General features: G+C 40.4%; 1 protein-coding gene across 4 annotated transcripts in view; it reads left to right on the forward strand.

The window, feature by feature from the left end:
• The window catches only part of PTPRJ (protein tyrosine phosphatase receptor type J), a 123,763-nt gene that overhangs the window by 28,475 nt on the left and 75,053 nt on the right, over positions 1-20,235 (forward strand). Inside the window, exons 1-3 of one of the 4 annotated variants that reach the window (XM_066998905.1) lie at positions 10,983-11,069; positions 12,722-12,784; positions 19,819-19,947. In XM_066998905.1, coding sequence (XP_066855006.1) covers positions 19,900-19,947 — 48 coding nt within the window. In that variant the 5' untranslated portion in view covers positions 10,983-11,069; positions 12,722-12,784; positions 19,819-19,899. Of the gene's footprint in view, positions 1-10,982; positions 11,101-12,721; positions 12,785-19,818; positions 19,948-20,235 lie in introns of those variants that run through there. The other 3 variants (XM_066998907.1, XM_066998906.1, XM_066998908.1) reach the window with 3 other exon arrangements.

Genomic DNA, 20,235 nt, shown 5'->3' on the forward strand with positions numbered 1-20,235 from the left:
GAAATGATGGCCAATAATTTATAGGGGTAGTGAAAGCAGTCTGAGATATATCTCTATTTCTCACTTAGCTCTTCTTCCTCTACCTTTAATTCTTTAAACTTTCTAAGGGCTCTGTAGGTTCTCTCTTTACTGTTAAATCTAACACCCCCTTAATGGTAGGTTACTGTCATATTCATCACTGGAGCTTACCTGGTTTCTCAGTTGGGCTTTTCTACTAGCTGCTAAAGGAGCCTGGTGTTTCGGATTACAAAGAATCAAAAGGACAGGGATCAGATGTCAAACTGAAAGAGGAGTGAGGAAATTGAATATTCCAGGTCTGAATCTGCACACATTTTTGCTGGATATATAGGCTTTATTGCTGTGAAGAATCCTACTTAGGTCAAGAGGAATACATGGGAATATTATTCAGCTGTGTCTGCTGATCTAGATCCTTAATGAAGGAGAAGAACCCCAAATATTCTAAAAGCAAAGAAACAAAGCAAAAATATGTGAGGAGTTGTGAAACAGATTCGATAGAAACTTCTGCCAGATCAGCTAGAAAGTGGCACTGCAAAAGCTTTGTAAAGCAGTTATCTGCAGTAATAGTCTGAAACTATGTGGGGCTATGCAGGGTCTAGGTCTGAGCTTGGACGTGCAAAGACTTCTAGGACCTTGGGCATTGTCTGGGAAGCACTCCTGAATTTGTTTATCTCTAAGGAGGCACAAAATCCTCTGTATATCACCCTCCAGGAGTAAGTCCAGGGTGAGGTTTGTATTTTAACTTCTTGCAGCGATATGGTCTGGAAAGGGTTTTTGCACCATAGAGAGTAAAAATGGCCTTCCTAAGAGCAGGATGAGAGAAATGAAGGCACAACAGCTGTTCCAATAGGCCATGCTACACATGGCATTGTTTATATCCAGGGATAAATCAGTTCTGGATGATGGAATTAAATTGCAGAACCTTCTCACCTGGGGTTTGAAGGGCTTTGTTTTCACAGGATAAACGTGTCTCTAAATGTCTGCCACAGGTCATATAATTTGACTGCAGTTAACTAGGAGACATTACCTTGCTAAGCTACGAAAGATCAAAGACCAGTTCTGACCTGGACCTTTACCAAACTGTTATTTCCTCTATGACAGGAGGCTTCATAGGGATAGAAGCCTGTGTGAAGCAAAGTGATTACTTCTGCTGCCATCATTCTGAACAGTGCTGGCTGTAGGAGAGCATCCACCTTCATTCAGCTTAAATAAAACCAGCCTTTCCATTCACAGCTGAAGCCACAGACTACTAAAACCCTGTTTGTCAGTGACATGGGTCTTTTCTTTTCCCTGCTAACATAGGACAGTCTCAAATCCATTTCAGAAAGAAAGATGATGCTTTGGAATTGAATCTGAAATGAGAGAATCTGGGCTCTTTTCCCAACTCTGCCACGTACATCTGGCAGTCTTTGAGCAAATCTTAGCTTGGTCTATTCTGAGCTATGTGGGACAGGCACTTTCTCATTTGTTATGCATACATGCAGCGCTTAGCACAAAGGGGACTCCAACCACTCATGAGTAACCAGTGAACAGATGGTAGTAAGTTGACGGTATGACTAGGTATTCCCACTCTGATAGTTTTTGTAGCAAATTTCATCTTAAAAAAGAAATCCTGCGAACAGTCCAGAAACAGAGATATGTAAAAGAAAAATTAAATGAAAGAGACCATTTTCAATATGTCTTTCTTCCAGCTCTAAAATATGGAAAAGACTTTGCACAGTAAGAGCTGAGACATACTGACGTACTGGTAAAGTCCTGCTAAAGCCAAATGTCAGTTCTGTGCTTAGTAATATGGTAAGCCTGTCTTTTTGACTTCTAGAAATGGAGTCAAGAAGTCTTTGGGGGCAGATATTTGCTTAATCTCTCAATTGCATTCCCTCAGATGAGCTTTTTACAATTAGGAGTTTCCCCATTTGGCAATACTTCTGCATTGTCACAGTCAGAGATGACATAATGAACTAGTCTTACGCATATTCTTGAGCTCTTCTGGGTAAAAATAGTGACCCTCGGCTTTAATCTTCAGAACTTTGCGTCTCAGCACAGCTATTCTGATGACAAGGGTAAGCTGATCTGGCTAAGGCAGGAAACAGATGTATCCTCTTATTCTTAACATAAATTGTTGGGGTTTATTTTTTGGTTAGCTGCAGTCCTAATCTTGCTTTTGATCGAGTGCAGAGGAAAAGAGTAATTAGTGAAGTATTAGTGTTATTATTATTTCCTGACATTAACTCTCCTGCTACTTGTCCATCCTTTTCTCAGGCCCAGAAAAAATGGTGTGTGGGTTTAGCATCTGAACAGCATTCTTATTGCTAGTCCATCTCTGCGCTCTGAAGTTACACTGCATCCACTCTACTGAAGTAGTAGAAAAAGTAAAAGTTAAAGAAAGAAACAACAACTACTGCACATGGTTACAGTTAATGTAGGTGGTAGGTGTCTCATAATAGTATAGCTTATGCAGGAAGGGGAATAAGTTTTATTAGCGTAGTTTTCATACTTGAAGAACAGCTTTCCAAATGCACTGTTCCATCTGCATAACAAATGTAAAAACATGTAATTTATAACAACTATATTATTGTATAACAACATATAATGACTGGCATCTACTAGGATGACTATTTGATAATAAAATTAAGGATTCCTTTTCTCAGCATGGTTCTGAATGATACAAAATCACTCTTTGTCCGCAGCTGTTACACAGGTAGCTGAGACACAGAAAGAGATAGATGATTTGCCAGACAACGCAGCCAGGAATTGACAATCCATCTTCTGAGGCAGAGACCTACAACTAAGCACAGGAGTTTCTTCCTCCCCATTGCCTTCCATGAGCATGAGTTCCTCAGCATTTTTTACACCTCAAAGCTTACACTATTGCAAGAAGCCTAATCCTTGTGTCATTTGGGTTGTGCAGCAGGCTGTACTAGCACATCCTTCCCTCCTAACATCTGGTCTGTATAGATACCCCAGGGACCATGAGGAGATGCAGAGTGCTTTTTTTCCCCTCTCTATTCCTTTCCTTTCCTTTTTTTTTTTTTTCAGCTATTACATAATAGCTGATTTTTGGCTGCTGTATTTATCCCTGGTGAAATATTTTGTTTCCCTAAGCGGTAATGATAATACTACAGACCATATTGCAAACATTTGTGTAACTTTTTTTATACAAATCTGCTGCATATGTCCTTTTTAGTTACCGTGGTCATTGTTCTCAGTATATCATAATTCTACTGCATAAGGTAGTTATGAAAAGATACTCCACCGTTATATTTAATGCTCTTAGGAAACAGAAATCCCAGGATATATTTCGAAGGCAAGATTTTCTAAGAATGACAGGGTTTTACTTAAACTATATATGTATTCAGGCTGAGATAATCATTCAAGATCCAATCTAGTCTATTTCCAGAAATCTCTTGATTTTTCTCCATGATATTTGTATTTGTTGTCATTGTGATCAGCTGCTTTTAATATATTCTGACATTTAATTTTAAACCTACAGTTACACATTAGAATCATTATGGCTACTAAGGCAAATTTAGTTCTTAAGCATCAGTGTAGGTCAGTGTAACAGTCTGATCATACGTGCCTGCAACATTTCTGAATTTTCATCTCCCAGGATCAGGGCCAGACACAAGCAACTGCTCTATTAACAGGCTGGGAGCTCGCACTGCATGTGGCAAAGTGGGGACTTCACAGCTGTAGCTTTCCTGCACATAGCGCTGCAACATCATCTCCTTAGAGGCACTGTGACTACCATGGTATTTCTTTCATAGGATATGCGGGTATTTCCCTCTCTCAGACATCTGGATGAGCAGTGGTGAAATGTGGAAGCTGAGGGGTACCTGAGAAACAGCTACACACTACTGCATCACTATAATTTCTTAGACTGCTGAGCAAGAAAGGGAAACACCCTCTTGCCACACTTCCAAACATTTTGTTGTGTTCCTTGCTCAGAGATGTTATTGCAACTCATAGTTAATCTTTTCAATCTCTTCTGTCCCCATGGAAACTTTGGACAGCAGAAAAAAAATGGCACAGTGTGATACAAGTTGCTATAATTGCTAATGCTGGCCAGATTAGTTCTGTGCAGTCTCCTATTTTTCTTCCTCTTCTCCCTCATCTTCAGCAAGAATATTGAATATGACAAATGATACCGATTTCAAACTGAAGCTCTTAAAGCAAAATGCACGTCTTCTATGCAGATTGGTATGTTTAATTAAAAACAAATCTAAAATAGTTCTCCACAGAAACTGTACAACTAATCCAAGTATTTTAGTTTGGATTACCAAAACCAGTCCATCTAAACTGATTCGGGGGACCCATCCATGCTCCACGGGTGTGCTACATCCATGCTTTTGTAGAGGAATGCTGATCTTTCAGGTGAGATGCCTCTAAGGGAGGCACAGTTTGGGGGATTAGAATGTGCTGTTATAATTTCTAAGTTTGTAACATCCGTAGCATACACAGTAGTATTTTGGGCTGTGATAACAGGGTGATGCACACTGGAAAGGCCTCGTGTTACATCATCTTTGGTGACTGAAAGTAAAAATTCTTGAAATGGGTGGAGAAAGAATTGTTACAGTTTTCTGCCACACTGAAATGATAAATGCTTGGAAAACTCTAAGAATTTTATTGAAGTGCCTAAAAAGAAAATATTTATGCTACACAAAATATCTTCTAGACCAGTCAGTAGCTGAATTTGAGTGTTCTTGTGTTGGTTTGAGGTTTCTATTATTTGATTGGGTATTTGTAGACAGATGGCCTCTTGTAACGTTAATACAAACAACTTATGTAGAGTGATTGGGTTGTGTAGTAATTGGGGAAATACTGAGGGATTAGGAAAGAGGAGAGCCTGCCAAAACCTAGTTTCTGTTTATACACAGTTAATTCCTTTTTATAGCAAATTAAGCTTTTCTTCCTCGGACATGTTCAGTTATTCTGATCAAGTAAAGCTAGTTTGCAATACTGAGAAATGGAGGTTTGTAGGTCAACCTCATCTTCCTCTGATGCTTCACTGGTATAACAAAGAAAAGGTGATTTGTGAGTACATTTTTGAGCTGATTTACATAGCTAAACCACCCATACTTCTGAGCCTGAGCCAGCAAATCTATGAAGTGCTATGAACTTCAGATGATGCAAGAAATGTTGGGAAGGGACTGAGCTGTGAACAGAGTTGACCAAAAGAGAGCTGAATGGGAAATTTCTGTGTCCTGTCATTTTTTTTTTTCATTGCACATTGTTCCTCCAGTCTACCTTTTGATTTGTACCATAGTGTTAATTGAGCTTATATTTCTTTTAAATTTCTTTATCACACCTATCACATTTAGAAGAAATGTAAATAGGGAAAACAGTTAAAACTTTGCTTACAAAATCAGCATAAGTATTTGGCAAACTTTACCAAGATACAACGTTTTAAACTTGTGGAGAATTTAGGATGTGAAAAAACTCTACTATTTCAATAATGCCATCAGTTGCTCCCCCTCTTCCTTCTCTTCCCTTGAAACAAAATGTGACCAGCTTTCTCTGCTTTAGGTTTTTAGGTGACTCTTGAATGAAGATATAAAACTGAGCTTATGGGGGTGAGGCATTTTGAAAGATATTCATAGGTGAGAGACTTGCAGCAGGAGGAATACAGAAACCTCCCCAAACCTACTGTAGCAAAATCTTTTATTAGCCTAGAACTGGAACGGAACTAAAAAGCAGATTCTTCTGTCCTGACCACAGAGACTTGCAATGTGGCTGTCCACATGTAAGCTGATTGTCTGCACAACCTTAAAAATCAATGTAGAGAAGGAGGCACTTTTCGGATGTTCTCTGTCTGCTCTGCTGCTTGCATCAGATGAGCTGTGTTGTGCCAGCCAAGTGACGTTTTTACCCAGGAACAGTTAAAGGAGCCAGCAGCGACTAGCTCAGGCGTAGTCACCCCCACTGCAGGTAGCTCTGCTTGGTCATCTGAATCCCACCCCAATTGCCTGCTGTTCGATGGCTGTTCCGAACACCGCAGCTCACTGCCTGCAGTATATTGATACTTGTGCTTAAGCAAAAGGAGCTCTCTGACCTAAGTGGTGTTTCTCCTCTTGGCTGTTGACACTGAGACAAAATGCATCCTGTGATGAAAGGAAAGCATGTACAATGCAGTTCAAAGTATCAAAACGGTTTGCTGAGCTGGCAGGAAATTTAATTTAGCACATGGGACTTAATACTGTGAAGATTAAATGTTCTTATTCAGATGAGAATGAAAGCCTTGTGATTGCCTTATCAAATGAAACATGTGTAGGGCTTCCAGTCACCAGGCCATAAAAGCACTGATATACTTCTGCTCATTACAAAGGTCTTTCTAGTCCTTCTTCTTCTTGCTCCTCTTAAAGTGTTTTAGCTAAGACAGGATGACCGGCTGGCGTAACCTCATCTAGCTTGCAGGTTACTGTATCACCGATAGCAGTTTAACCCAAGACTCAAGAGCTTCAAATGGGTTGGATACAGACAAGGGAATAAGAGCCCAGGGCAGGCTAGGAAACTCCCTCTCTCTTGCTTTTTAATTTATTTTTCCATAATATTTTCGAGGCTTTCATCAAACATTTCTGGTATTTCCAAGTCTGAGCTAACCTTTGAAGAGAGTGACATCTGTATTTTGATTCTTGGTGAGTTTTGTTCTTTCCCACAAAAAGCATCTATGTCAGGTTCTAACCACATAGATGCACTACAAATTCATATATCTTTACATCCCAGAGTCCTGAGCTGCAGATTGTTGGATGCTGGATAAAACCTGCTGCAGAGACACCTGAAAAGCATCAATACATGATTAGCATGTTGCTCTTCTCTTCTCTCTTTTATTCCCTAGGCTTCTGCTATTGGCCACTGTCATTGACAGGTTGGTAGGCTAACAGAAGATTTGATATGATCCTTTAGGTCTCTCTTCAGCATAACACAAGTACCTACCACGGTAGCAGAGCTGTCACTCTTTGTCTGGTTGGGTTCCAGTGTGGCCTGTCCTACTGAACTTCTCAATCCCAAGTAGTGCAGAACCAAGGTGGCAAAATGTGGTACCTGGGCTAACAAGGCTAGCTGGCTTGATGCTTATGTGCAGGGGTCAGCTGGTGACCACTTTACTCAAACAAGGTCCTCACTAGCAATGCTTGTGAATCTGAAGAGCAGCACAGATGCCTCCTGGGCAAAACCAGAGCTCCCACCCACTGAGGTCCCACTGGGGTCCTGTGACAACTGGTGTAGGTATCTGTGCTCAGCTGCTCAAAACTCCTTTCCTGCCACTACCAGGGTGTGCTTATGTAGTCAGGGGCTGTATAACACTACTTTGGTAAAAAACTGATAGAGGAAGACAATACAGAATATTCTTAGTGGAATATTATTAATAGTAAGAGAATAATGATAATAAGAGTATTAAGAATAGCCATGGAATTTCCAGTTTTCCTAAGAGCTCTAACCTTTTTCTGAGTGCTGTATAAAGGCAGCCTGGCATCATTTTTCTGGCGGGAAGCTAGAGCAGTTTCTGTACCCAAAATATAGAAACCTGAGTGCTCTGTATTATAGTTTTAGAAGATCAATAGGTCCCTTTGTTTAGGGATCTTGATGTTAAAAGAAAAAACCTCTTGTTTATGTGCTGCCTTGGCCTATTAGCCTTGTTTGTTACTAATAAAAGTTCTTTCAGAGCACCCTGATGGATCAGTCTTGAATAACTTTCCATAACCAGCAAAGCATTAGATAGGAAAAAATAGACAAGAAAAAAAGCCTCCTAAGGTCTGCCTTTCTACAGGCAATGTATCTTTGGGTATGAATTTCAGAGTGGGTAGAGAATGTAATTCTGCTTGGCATAGAAATATATACTAAGTGGAAATTAAAAAAAAAAAATCAGGAAATATTCTTAGCTTATCAGTTCTCTGGGTGTATTAGCAACTTAGAGGAGAATAGTTTTCATGATGAAAACAGTTCAGAAGCAGGCAGTTAACTTATTACAAAATAAGAGGAAGGGGGAAGTTTAATAACTAATGTTTTGGGTTGGGCTTATTGTGTTTTTTTACACATCTTTTAGCAGCTGTGGGCAGGGGAGCATGGAACGGACATGTTTCTGTTCTCAAATGGAAAAAAATAACCTTCAGAAATTTTCATTGGACAACATTCAGAAACTAAGAGCATTCAAATTTTTCTTGAGGCAAAGGAGAGCATTTTATGAAAAGGCAAAGCAGAGGAAACACCCAAACAGATGAAAATTTGAAATATTTTTTTCTATTTTTTTTTTAACATTGTCTTCATTTGCACACCCAACCTATCGGTGCAGTTAGAAAGCACTAGATACAACATTTATATAATGAGAAAAATCAGTTAATAAAATAATATTTTAGAGGAAGATCAACATTTTCCAAATGTGAATGTCTAAAGTTGTGTTCATAAGTCTTTAGGTTTAACCTCCTACAGAAGAATATCTTAATTTTTAATAAGCTCTGGGCATATGCAAATCCCATTGGAGTTGGGAGTAGATGCTAATTTGAAAGTCAAATAACTTTTCTAGAAACTTATATAGGGATTCTAAGGTATCAATTCTCTTCACAGAAAGTGTAAAATCAGTGCTATCTGAGCTGATGATACATTTAGGTCTTCTAAAAATTCTTCTTTTTGGACCCAGATCTTCAGTTTTCAGGTTCAATGTCTGTTTTGCTGAAGAGTCCACCTTGCTGCTCTTTCTCCATCAAAGCAGATGTGGACCAGTGGGAAATTTTTGGCAAAAAATTGCCTAGGTCATGCCAGGGAGGCTGAATCTTGCTTTTTTGGGAAGTACTTCAAGATAGCACTGAAATAGAGCATGTAGCTTGTGTGTTACACTACAAGCCATGCATCCATACTGCCTTCAAGGGACTGCTCAAATGCTTCAAGTTAAATATCCGTGAGTACTCTGCCAGATCAGAGGCCAGCAGACAGGGCAAACAGGGAGTCACCTGCCAACTGGAGGTTTTGTCCTACACAGTGGGACCCTCTGCCCTAGCTTTGTTTCCTTCTTCACCATCCTGTGTCATACCACCTCTTCAATTCTCAGATCCCCTGCCGAAAACATCAGATCTCTTTAGTGACTGCATTAGATGTTTGCTTGCTCTGTAGGCAGCCATGGAGGATTGTGTAATGGGACAGTGCTGATGTTTCCACAGTGCTCTGGGGAAGCTCTGCTTTGCATTATTTTGGTGCCATGTAATGGTCTTAATTTTTTAAAGGTTACTTTTGGACACTGGATTTCTTGCTTATGCTTGCTGATTTCAGCTGGCTGAGGCTGATGCCGGCTCTCTGCCTTGCCTGACCTCCTGTGAAGAGGAAGCAAGACAATCCTTTATTTTTTCACAACCAGTCTCCAGAGGAGAAAAAGCCCAGTTCCCGATTCAATTTGCAGTGCTCTGCAATGCAATTCCCTCATGATGTCCTCTTCCCTCCTCTTTTTTGCTGTAAATTGCAAGGGCTTCACCAATTGAGCTGCAAGCCTCCCTTGGCATCTATCTGTATCTGTAGCAGACAGGCAATATTTTCACATAGCTCTCTCCAGACCTTTGAGTTTGCCTATGGAAACTTTGAATGAGCTGAAGAACTGTGGTGGATGGGTACAGTTGTAAAAATTGCCCAAAGGAAGGAAGTCAGATGTGCAAGAGACTAACAGCAGCACCACAGTGTCAACACTAGTGAGTCATCTCCCTGTTGGCACTAAGCACAAGGGTGACACTGCCCAGCAGTGACCCAGAAGACTAGGCCACTGCCTTTCTTGCAAATAAGTAGTGTCTTTTCCACCCTCTGTACGACAAAGGTCTTTATTTCTTTAAGCTAATGAGACCACTCTCTATATACTGAGTTCAGCTACATTTAAGCAACTTAGGTATATTGTATCACAGCAGAGCTCCTTGGCATTTATGCAAAGGGAAAAAAATTCAGATGAATAAACTCATGTTTTATGACTCAGCAGACAGAGTCTCAGTTTCTGGCTTTCACACAATCCTTCTCTGCAACCTTGGGCAAGCTACTTAACTGCTTTCTGTGCCATCTGTAAAAACCTTCTCTGTGCCTCCTATTTTATCCATAACCACTTTAAAGCAAATACTATCCTACATATTTGCATGGTACCTACCAACTAGGGAACTTTGCTCCTGGTAATCCCTAGGCATCATTAGAATTAAGAATAACCTAGTAATATCTGAGTAACATCAATTTATTTCAACCTACACTCCTTTAACAAGTCTTCTGGATGTCTTCCAAATATTGCCAAACTAGAAACAAAAGCACTAATAAGAACATATATCCTGTCATGTAGTCTGGCTACAGATTCCACAAACAGGGAGCTTTCAATGCTGAAGACTAAGCACAGATGCCATGCCAGCAGGGAATAAGGCTGCAAAGGGAGAGTTGGAACCATGAGCTGCCTGGCAGTTACTGTGAAAAGTGACCTTTTTATTCACTGTAACGTTCTTTGTCTCATTTTCTTCCTGCCAGAGTGGTGTGTGTGTACAGGTGGGCAGAACCTAGGAAACACAATTCCTTGCCTTGCTATATCATGCTTACCGTTATTAGGGAACATTTTTTTTCCTCTTGGATTTGCACCTCAGGTTCTGTCTGCCTCCTGTAAGAGATTCCCGGGTATAGATCAAGGAAGAGAAAGGTGAAATACTTCCTGAAGAGTTGCCTTTGAGGTCAGCAAAAGTTGTAACACATGCAATACATAAGGTACCTCATATTAATATGTAAATAAAAACCAGTTCTTCTGAAGTTTGGGCAAATCTGACAGGGTCCATAACAGGACATTTTGAAAATAAATAAATGCTGAAGAAAAAAAGAGAACAGGCAAACATATCGACCAACCTTCCTTTTCAATCAGTTCCAGGTGGGCCCAATTTTGCCTTGAAACTACATTCAAGCAACAGGGTGGGACTAGTCTCTTTCAGCAGTATGCAAGGGCTTTATAAGCATTCTTATAACAGCAGCTCTCTTTTTGCTTTGTTTTCACAAGCCTGTGATGCCTATGTCTATATCAAGACTCAGGAGATTCTTCAGCACTGTGCCGCTTCTGGCGGTGTAAGGTAGCTCTTAGAATCTCTCTACAGAGGTCTGGTAAGCTAGGTGGGGTAATTTTGTTTATGAGTTGGCCCAGAGTTTTGCAAAGGAGAAGAGAGTATGGCACAGTCTTTCCAGAGTCCTGTTCCAGTTGGAGGGAGACTTCTGTGGCCTGTTATGAAGTGCTGGAGGTTTACATTTAGCTTTTCCTGTCGGAAGAAATAGATCTGGCAAACAGACAGCTAGCAAGCTATTTCTGGGAAACTACTTTCTTAATAATTAAAAGCACCTGGGCAGACTTTGCTTGTCCAAACAGCACTGTCTAGCCAGGCCTTGGGGTCAGAGATTCAAATGTGGAATGGCTTTAGTAGTGGCAGAAATTTAGGAGTTCATGGTACTCCTTTGCTTTGCACATCTTGGATGTCCATTTGTGCACCTGAGGTAAAGTTGACAAAGGACTGAGTGAAAGTCCGTGACCTCTAAAGTGTGAAAAGCTCCTTAAAAGCCAAGTGTTCATTTGGTTCATCTGTGCCAGATGTTCAGAGATAATGAAAAGAACTTAAAAAGTATGTCTCCTCCCCTGTCCTCAAGAGTTTATTTCACCTTTTGGATGATGACCCTTTAGGGATCATGTTTCTAAACTTATTCCTGCAATCAGGAGGGAGCCAGTCACATTTCTTTTTAAAGAAGAACTGGGAGTCTTTTCTGCCTGTGATGCAGGTGTAGATACTTCTGGAAGGAGAAAAAGCCACTGTCAAGAGGCTGGCAGTCAAACTGTTAAAGGTGGTGGTGATCTTGAACTCATTTGAAATGAAATAAATTCAGAGGAATTGAGATGACTGGAATTATTTATAGTTGAATGGAAGCAAGATCAGACTTTGTATTTAGGCAGCTCGTACTTCCTTAGTAGCTTTATTAGTCAGTAAGTGTCTTTTTGAAAACATGGTGTTTCTACCTGATGTCATCTAGGGAGGGAATGGGGGACTGGCAGGGCATCCTGAGAAAACATTTCTCAGTTGGCAAACAGCTGTCTTCCAGCTTATTCTGCCAGAACCTAGATGAGGCAGTAAAGCTTTCACTGCTAAATGTGGCAGTTCCTGTAGTTCGTGGGATACCAGGAAGGAATATGGCCCACATTTGTGGATAATGTGCATTATGCAGTAGGCCAAGTACAGCAGCCCTTTGTGTCCAGGGGAGAGAAATTAGAGAATGTACTTGACAACTACCCTCTAGAAGGGAATAGCACCACCATTAAATGCTGAGTAGGTTCCTTATCTCTTCTGTCCTATAGCTATTACTTATGTCTACGTATGCTTTAACCTCTACCTCAGCCTGTTTTTGTATACAGCATCCCAAACTTCAATAAAACACACAAGAAAGGCAGTAATTACCACACAAAATTAAAGGGATTAAGACAGGATGCTAGATAATCTACTTAGAGAAAAATCTGAGCTATCTTAACTAAATGAACTTGTTCAGAAAATCTAAGCTTGTGAAGAGCACGTAGATGACAATAAGGATTAATTCTCATGTCTCAGGGCCTGACCAGGCCAAAACCTGAGGACCTCTTCAGAAGGAGACCAGCAAATAGTTTTGTTAATTAACCAGCATATTTTGGTTACTGAGATAAAAATATTTATGGTTTTAACTTTACTCTTTACTGTTCTGTTACCTTTAGACAAAGAATTGCTAACTCTTGGAGATACATGCTTCCTTGAGTCAGAAGTGGCTAATGGACTAGGTAAGATTGATGCTGAGACCAACTGTTAGGAAAAAAAAAATGATAAATTGGATTGTATTTATTTGTCTCACCAAACCACATTTTAATAGTAGAAGCAAACTCAACTTGTGGTACAGAAAGAATATACTTTGCAGAAGAGAAACATAATCAGCTTTATCCCCTAGATTAATTAAAGACACTGGATAAAGGAAATTAATTGTGCAAAGGCTCCATTACCATTCCCTCTGACAATCACTAAAAAGCACAAGCACATTCTCTATTAGCTGCTGCTTTTCTGAGCTGCAGAGATTAGAAATCTCTCAAAAGGACACCACTTTGAACTTGCAAGGCACCCGCTTGCCTGAGGTTCAGGTAAGGTTGGTCAAACTGCCATGGTGGGTGGGCACAGGGAGTCTTCTCATGGCAGTGATGCTTCCCCTGTATCAGGTGTTAAGTGTCCCTCTTGGGGTGTGTTAGAGCACAGAAGCCAGTGACTGAGAGCAGAGAACCCAGGCCTAGCCAAAAGCATCAGCCTCAGCATACCTGGTTTGTCAAAAATAACAGCACAGTCTGACAGGAAGCCCATGAGGTGTATTTATGGCCACATCTGCAGCGGATAGCCCTACCTCCACTTTGCAGCTTGTGGTGTGGCAGCAGCAATGCTTCTTGAACAAGAAAACTATATATATATATATATATATATTTAGCATTTCCCTGCTTTTGACTTGCAGCTTTAATATTGAAGGTCTGTGCTGTATGATTTATGTTCCTGGTCAGCCACTTCAAACATTTTATTTCCTTGCTTTGGTATCACCTGGAGGTATGAGTCTTGTGGAGAAATAAGGCAGTAATTTTCTGCCATACCCCTGCTATCTGTTTTGCTTTTACCCCATTCTCTTCCTGTTTCCTTTCTCCCTGGCCACTGTGAAGTTATTCCTTGCCAAAAAGGGGCGTTTTTACAGTGACACAGAGTATCTGTACTGCTGTAAAGCCCTGCTGAAGACAAGACACTTGTTTATACTCAAAAGGAGTTATGTGCTTAATCTGGGCTGTCTTCAGCTAGCAACAGAGATGACAGTTACAGCTCCTTAGCCAGTCACTCATGGGGAAAAAAAAATAATCAAAAAACCCTGCATCTTTTCTGGCACAGAATATAGTCTGTAGTGCTATTGCCCTTCTGCACTGTCTCACTTTGGAGTTTGCTAGCAGATCTGTAGCAATTAGCAAGGAGGACAAGTATGAAAATATCAAATGATCATGTTTTCATATCCTGTAAAGTTCCTGCAACAGTGTATATTTATGCAGATGCACTTTGGGAAGTTCAGGATCTTTAGGAAAATGAAATTTTTCAGTTTTAAGAGAGCAGACTATTCACCCAACCTTTTTAAGTTGTCAAATAGCTATAAAATTAACTTGGACTATTGTTGGTGAGTACTTGTTGAAGCAAGCAGAATCTAATCTATCAATTTCTAAGTGCCTTCCACGGGATTTATTTGTAATTGTTGATGTGGCTTCCTTGCCCTCTGGGCACTTGTTTTCTCGCAGAACAGAAGCACCATTCAGAACGGCCTATTGTTTAAATAAGGAATCACAGGTGGAAACATCACAGACTGAAACTATTAATCCAAAAAGCAGTGTACTAGTCTGTCATTTTTGTTCATATGCAAGTGCATCTTATTAAAATACGGGGGAATAGCAATAGCAGTACTTCATTGTTTGTTTTGTTGTTCATTATTTCAGCTAGAGTTTAATGAATGTGAGAGCTTCTTTCCAGGAGCATAATGAAGGTGCATAGCACTGACTGCTGAAGTGGTAGATAGCAGTTTTTCCTTAAGAAAATAGATACTAAAACAAAAAATCTAGAAACAGAACCTGAGAGTTTTGAAAGGGATATAAGCCAACTTGGTGTTCAGTTCTCATTGAGAATTGAAAGGTCAGTATAAGAATTTGGCCAGCTAAGCCTCAGCATGTCTTGCAGGATGTTTAGGGCTGTGGTGCCACAGTAAATAGCAGGTTATTGCCAAAGCATCATTTCCAGTCAGACAGGACAAGTAAATGAACAAAGATCAGAGTGCATCACCAGGCATTTGAATTGCAAGTGCAGGGATGCAAATTCAGAGCCAGAGAGTGTAGTCATGCTAGCTGGGATGTGAGCTGATAATTTTTTGATGTCAGCTTTTGTTTTCTTCCCAGGCAGATGTCTTCCTAGCCTTCTTGCCACTGCTTTTCAAGCTCGGTTGGCAGGTTTTATTACCAAAATTCTTGAAACTATCCCAATTCAATCACACTGGTTTGAGTCCAGTAAATAGCACCTGGTAGCCAAAAAGAGGCTCAGGATGGTCTCAGTCTCTCCTTGTGCTGAATACCAAGACTCCAGGGACTCAGACTTAACTTCTTTGCTTTTTGCCTTTCTGACACTTCTTGTATACCTTTGGAAAAGGCAAGAGATGTCCAGCTTAAAGCTGGCATTTGTGCTGGTTATATGTAAAACAGGACAGTTGTATTCCAGCCAGTATTTTTATTGCTTAACTTACTGTTTTTCCTGCTTTATTACAGTATTATCAAATGTAGATTGCTATAGAAAAAATTCATGCTTCAATACTGTGTGTGAAATGAATACAAGAGGATGTGTCCACATCACTTTTAGGGGCAATCTCTGCAGTGGAGCAAGAGTTGATTGACTCTGAAAACTAGTCACCTAGGACATCCACCAACTGTTCTTTCCTAATCTAGCTGATATGTATCACCCTTGAAAAACATCTGCAATCTTGCATAATTTCTGCCTATTATTTTTATTTCTTGGGGGGATGAACAGAAGACATCATGAAAGCCTGGTTAGCCTAGCCCTAACCCCTAACAGTAGCCCTCTGCCACTCAATTCACAATGTTGAAAATAGGGGAAAAGGAGGCTTGATCATTTTGTCAAAACAAAAAATCAATATATTTGCTTTTTAATTTCTTTAACTTGTTCCTTCTTTAATACATTGATATTTGCCACTTTGGGATTTGAGCAGTCATCTATGGCTAGAGACTATGGTCCTTACATTTGGGAATCTTGGTTCTGTTAGTTACCAGCCATTTTGGCAAGCGGTGTCACAGAGCCATGGTGTTGTAGACAAGTTTAAGGCCTTAGTTTTTAGAGATGGCAGGATCATTGTAGGACATCGTGGCAGATGGTACTTCTGGACAGCATAGACTATTCAGCCACTGCCTTTTTTACTGTCCTATGACAGAGGTCCCCAGTCATATCCACACCTGCTAGTTCACATCAGCCAGGTGACTTCACTTGTTCAGTAGAGCAGACTCAGCAATTGTGAAGCTTTGTAGCACAGCTTTAGAAATTATTCTGATGTTATTCCGTTTATATTGTATGGTGTCTTTTTTTTTTTTGGAAACAGTTTTTCTCAGAGACTTAGAATAGGTGAAAGTGATTCCGCTCAAGTTCTACATGCTAAAAAAATCTATGCATTTTATTTTAGTAAGCAGGGAGATGAGGAAAAAAAGCTTGTAAGGTGGGGGAGAAGGGGAAATCTTTCTACTGGCTGCACAGGCTCCCAGATTCTCCCAGTATTTTCCAGACTCGTGTCAGTCCCTGCTGCTTTTTGCTCTATATGCTACCTCAGACCTGTCCCTTATTTATGGGCTGCTGAGATACGGTTGTGCCCTTTGCTAATCCCTACAGAGATTGTCTGTCATGAACATCGCTCTCCTGTCTGAGTAAAACTCTATGTTTATTGTGCTAGTAGTCCTTTGCAATCCATGACATTATTCCTGTGTGAAGCCTAGTGAGTACACGGGATGGCATTCATGAGGCAGGCTATAGGGCCAGGACTTCTTCCCTACACCCATTGAAGCTAAGCCCATTTGTTGCTGCATAGAAGACAGCCTGCTTATAAGACTGATGCCTGTTTGAACTTGAGTCACTTACAAAAATATTCTGTTGTGTTGGGAGTAGCTCAGGTGCTGCAGATGCTTTGGAGTGTGTTATTCTGTGGGTTTTTAATGCATATTTTCCCCTCAATTATTATGTAAAAGATATCCTCCCTGCCCACCTTCCCTCCCACTCAGGAAACTGGCCGCTGAATGAGTGTAATAGATTGACTGAAGGTGTTTCCTGCCTCCGAAAGTCATTTTCAGTTATTGCACTTTGAAGTCTTGTTGAAAGTCAGGTCAAAAAAAGAAGACAAAAGCTTGTATTCAGTTTGTTCTCTTTTCTAGCCTCCACCATGGCAATAAAAAGCAACTAAAACTGTCTTTCTCCTCTCCCTCAGTCAAAAGAAAACCATCCCAAACCTGGCCTAACCGGGACACAGAAGTTAACTTTCCTCTTTCAGAAAGTGACATTGCCTTTGAATGTCCTATTTGGTCAAATTTCACCATCCAACTTAAAGATGGTCATGCCAGCAGCTCAGTACACCTTTTATTCCTTGTGAGGAACATAAGAAAAAGCAAGAAAATGTGCTGCTTAGGAGTTACAATACTACATAGCAGTCCTCAGCCAGTAGCTCTGGCAGCTACAGACTGTGGAGAACTTATGTGAGCAGAAACCAGGTTAGATCCACATCCAACTTCAGAGACATTCCAGCATCTGTTATAACAGTAGAACTATCCCAGGTGCAGTACTAAATAGAAGGTGTTCTACTTTTTTTTTTTTTAACCAAAGCTGCTGCTGAGTGTAGCATTTGCTGCAAATTCTTCATTTTCTGCCCGCAGCTAGACACCCCAGGAAGATCCACAGCACTCATGAAGACATTCACCTCTATAACCTTTTAATGAGTGTAGCATTATCCTTTCCATGCACTGCTCTGGTCTCGAGGATGATTTCTAATTTCATGTCCAGTGTTTGCTACGTCTCTGAGGCTGGGCAGACAGACTGAACTGTGTGCTGTGATCTTCCATTTGATCTGAGAACATCTGAACCAAATTACGTACCAATTTTTGTTCTGTTTTGTTACTATTTGTGTGTGGACATGTGTATATATATAAAAACCTTCTCCTGTGAATACCTTTAGTCAATCTTCTTTTAGTTAATCTTTTCTTCCAAGATAATCTTAAAAGCAGTAGAACTGCATTTGTTCCCAGGACAACACTGTACATTATGGTGATGTATGTTTTAGTTTATTCTCCCCGTATTCCTCTGTTGCAATATAAAAGGGACTGGAGTCCTGCTTTCCGAGTTGTTCCCAAGAGATGTATCTGAGTTCAGTGGTATATGGAATCCTGAAGGACCCTTTAGGGGTCTGATAAAGTGGCGTAAATAAGAGTCAGAGCAATGTCAAGCAGAAGGAGCACTTCGGACTTACATTGCTTCAGGGCACTGAGCAACGATGGACCGGACAGAAGGCCGTTTGTCATTCAGTGTGAGTCACATAGGTCCTGTCTTGTCTGAATCTGTGAACTTGCAATGGCAAGCAAGAACACACAGTGCTTTTTGGATCCCAGTCTGAAATCATATCACTGAGTGCTTCCTCTCTTATTAATGACAATAGTAACGTACACTTTCCTCACCTATTGTCCTGTCTCGCCTATTTAAATGGCAAGCTGATGCTAACACTCATTTTTTGCTGAGTGCTTATACAACACTTTGGTACAGCAAGGCCCTGTTTTGGACATCGCTGCTGTAAGCAACTAAGGAATGCTCTATAGGGGAGGCCACAGATAAATCTATCCAGCCCAGTGTCCTGTCTCCAGCAGCATTAGGAGATTGTGTTTAAGAAAAGCAAAGAAACCTGACCGCCATCTCAGGTCCATGACTAACATATGCAGTCTTTGATTTGGGATGTTGTGGACTCATCTCTGCCTTCTTCCTGTTTATGGACATGTCCTTGGATTTGTCACCCTTCTCTTTGGAACTGCTTATGCCATTTGCCTTTAAAACCTGCTGTGACTACAGATTGCTATGTTTGCTGCCTGTTATGTAAAAAAAACCAACTTATTGCATCTGTTCTAAGCCAATGTTGTACTAGTTTTGGTGTGTGGTTTTAGTTCTAGGTTGGATTTAATGAAGAAAAGCTCTTCATCCTATTTTTGGGTAGCCATCTCCACTCAATTGAAAAATCTTACCTTTTTAAGTCTCTCTGTAAGACAGCTGTGCTATCATCTATGTCATTTTAACTGCCCTTCTCAGTGCCTTCCCTACCAAGTCCATTATGTCCTTCTTGTGATGCTGAGACCAGAACTGCACATTAGTCAGGATGTGGGTGTACCTGGATTTTATGTACTGGCAAAATGATGTTCTCTGCATTGTTCTCAACACCCTTCCTGATGATGCTCAACAATGTGAAGCCTCTTTTGGCTGACACTGCATTGAGCTGATGAATGAAACTGTGAATAACTAATGAGAATATGCTATTGTGATTGAGGCTGGCTGTGGTATGCAGTTAAATATAGCCATACTGATTTTTTTAGAAACTATTTAATTGCCAGTCTCAGTGGAAGACTGATGTTATCGGCCAGGGTGACTGCTCTGAATTGGACTGCTTTGGATTACTGTATATTTTTGCAGTCTCCCCTTTCTCTCTGCCTGGAGCATCAATAGTACACCTTACTGTACAAACTAGATCGCCCATAAGTAGTATGCCTGCACATTCCTCCTGGATTTGTGAGCAAGAGCCCAAGGCCACTTTTAAACTTAGGTCTCTTGTTCAAAAACTTGATTATAAGGATGTGGAAACACTTCTCTCTGATGCTTCCTTTTGAAGAGGTTTTATGACTCAGATGCACAAATTAACTTTCAGATGAAAGTACAGTGGAAGCTTTAGCCCAGGAGCAACACCTACCCGGTTTTATAATCCTGTCACGCATATAGCTTTAATATAAGCCTGTAGAATAAACACAATTTACCTACAGAAACAATTAGGCAACCGCAGTTGTCATTCAGGGAATTTCCAGCAGATTAGTAACAAGCTGTGAAGAGCCTGTAGCCTGAAATGCAACCTTGAGCCTCTAATTCCTGGAAATTATTTGTGTTGAGATGGTTATTGCTGCTGAACAATTAACACCTGGAAGACTGTTTAAAAATCTGGGCTTTAATTTTTTGTTTCTTTGGTTTTCAGCATGCTAAGTCCCAGATTCTGGCGTGAATCACAGCTTGTTGTCATCCAGCTCTTCCCTGTGGTCTGCATGGCTAGCGTTCAATGACAGCGTGCTATAGAGAAGAGTCACTGATCCAAAGAAACTATGAGGTACACTTACCATTCTTTCTCCACTTGCCTCTCAAAATCTAATCAGAATAGCCTATTTTGGAATATTCACCCAAGAATTTTAAACGATCTTGGGGAGATGAATGTTTCATCAGAGTCTGTACATACAAAAAGAAGTTTGCTATCATTTTTTTTTCAATGAATCAAGTGGAAATTGCACCTCTGTTTTATGTTACAAAGTATTACATTCTTAGTGCCATGTGTTTCTTGGCACTTCCTACTGTGGCCATCTTCAGTATATCTGAGCTTATTCAAATGTCAGTGAATCCT

The sequence above is a fragment of the Anser cygnoides genome, chromosome 5 (assembly GCF_040182565.1).
Source record: "Anser cygnoides isolate HZ-2024a breed goose chromosome 5, Taihu_goose_T2T_genome, whole genome shotgun sequence".
NCBI classification, from domain to species: domain Eukaryota; kingdom Metazoa; phylum Chordata; class Aves; order Anseriformes; family Anatidae; genus Anser; species Anser cygnoides.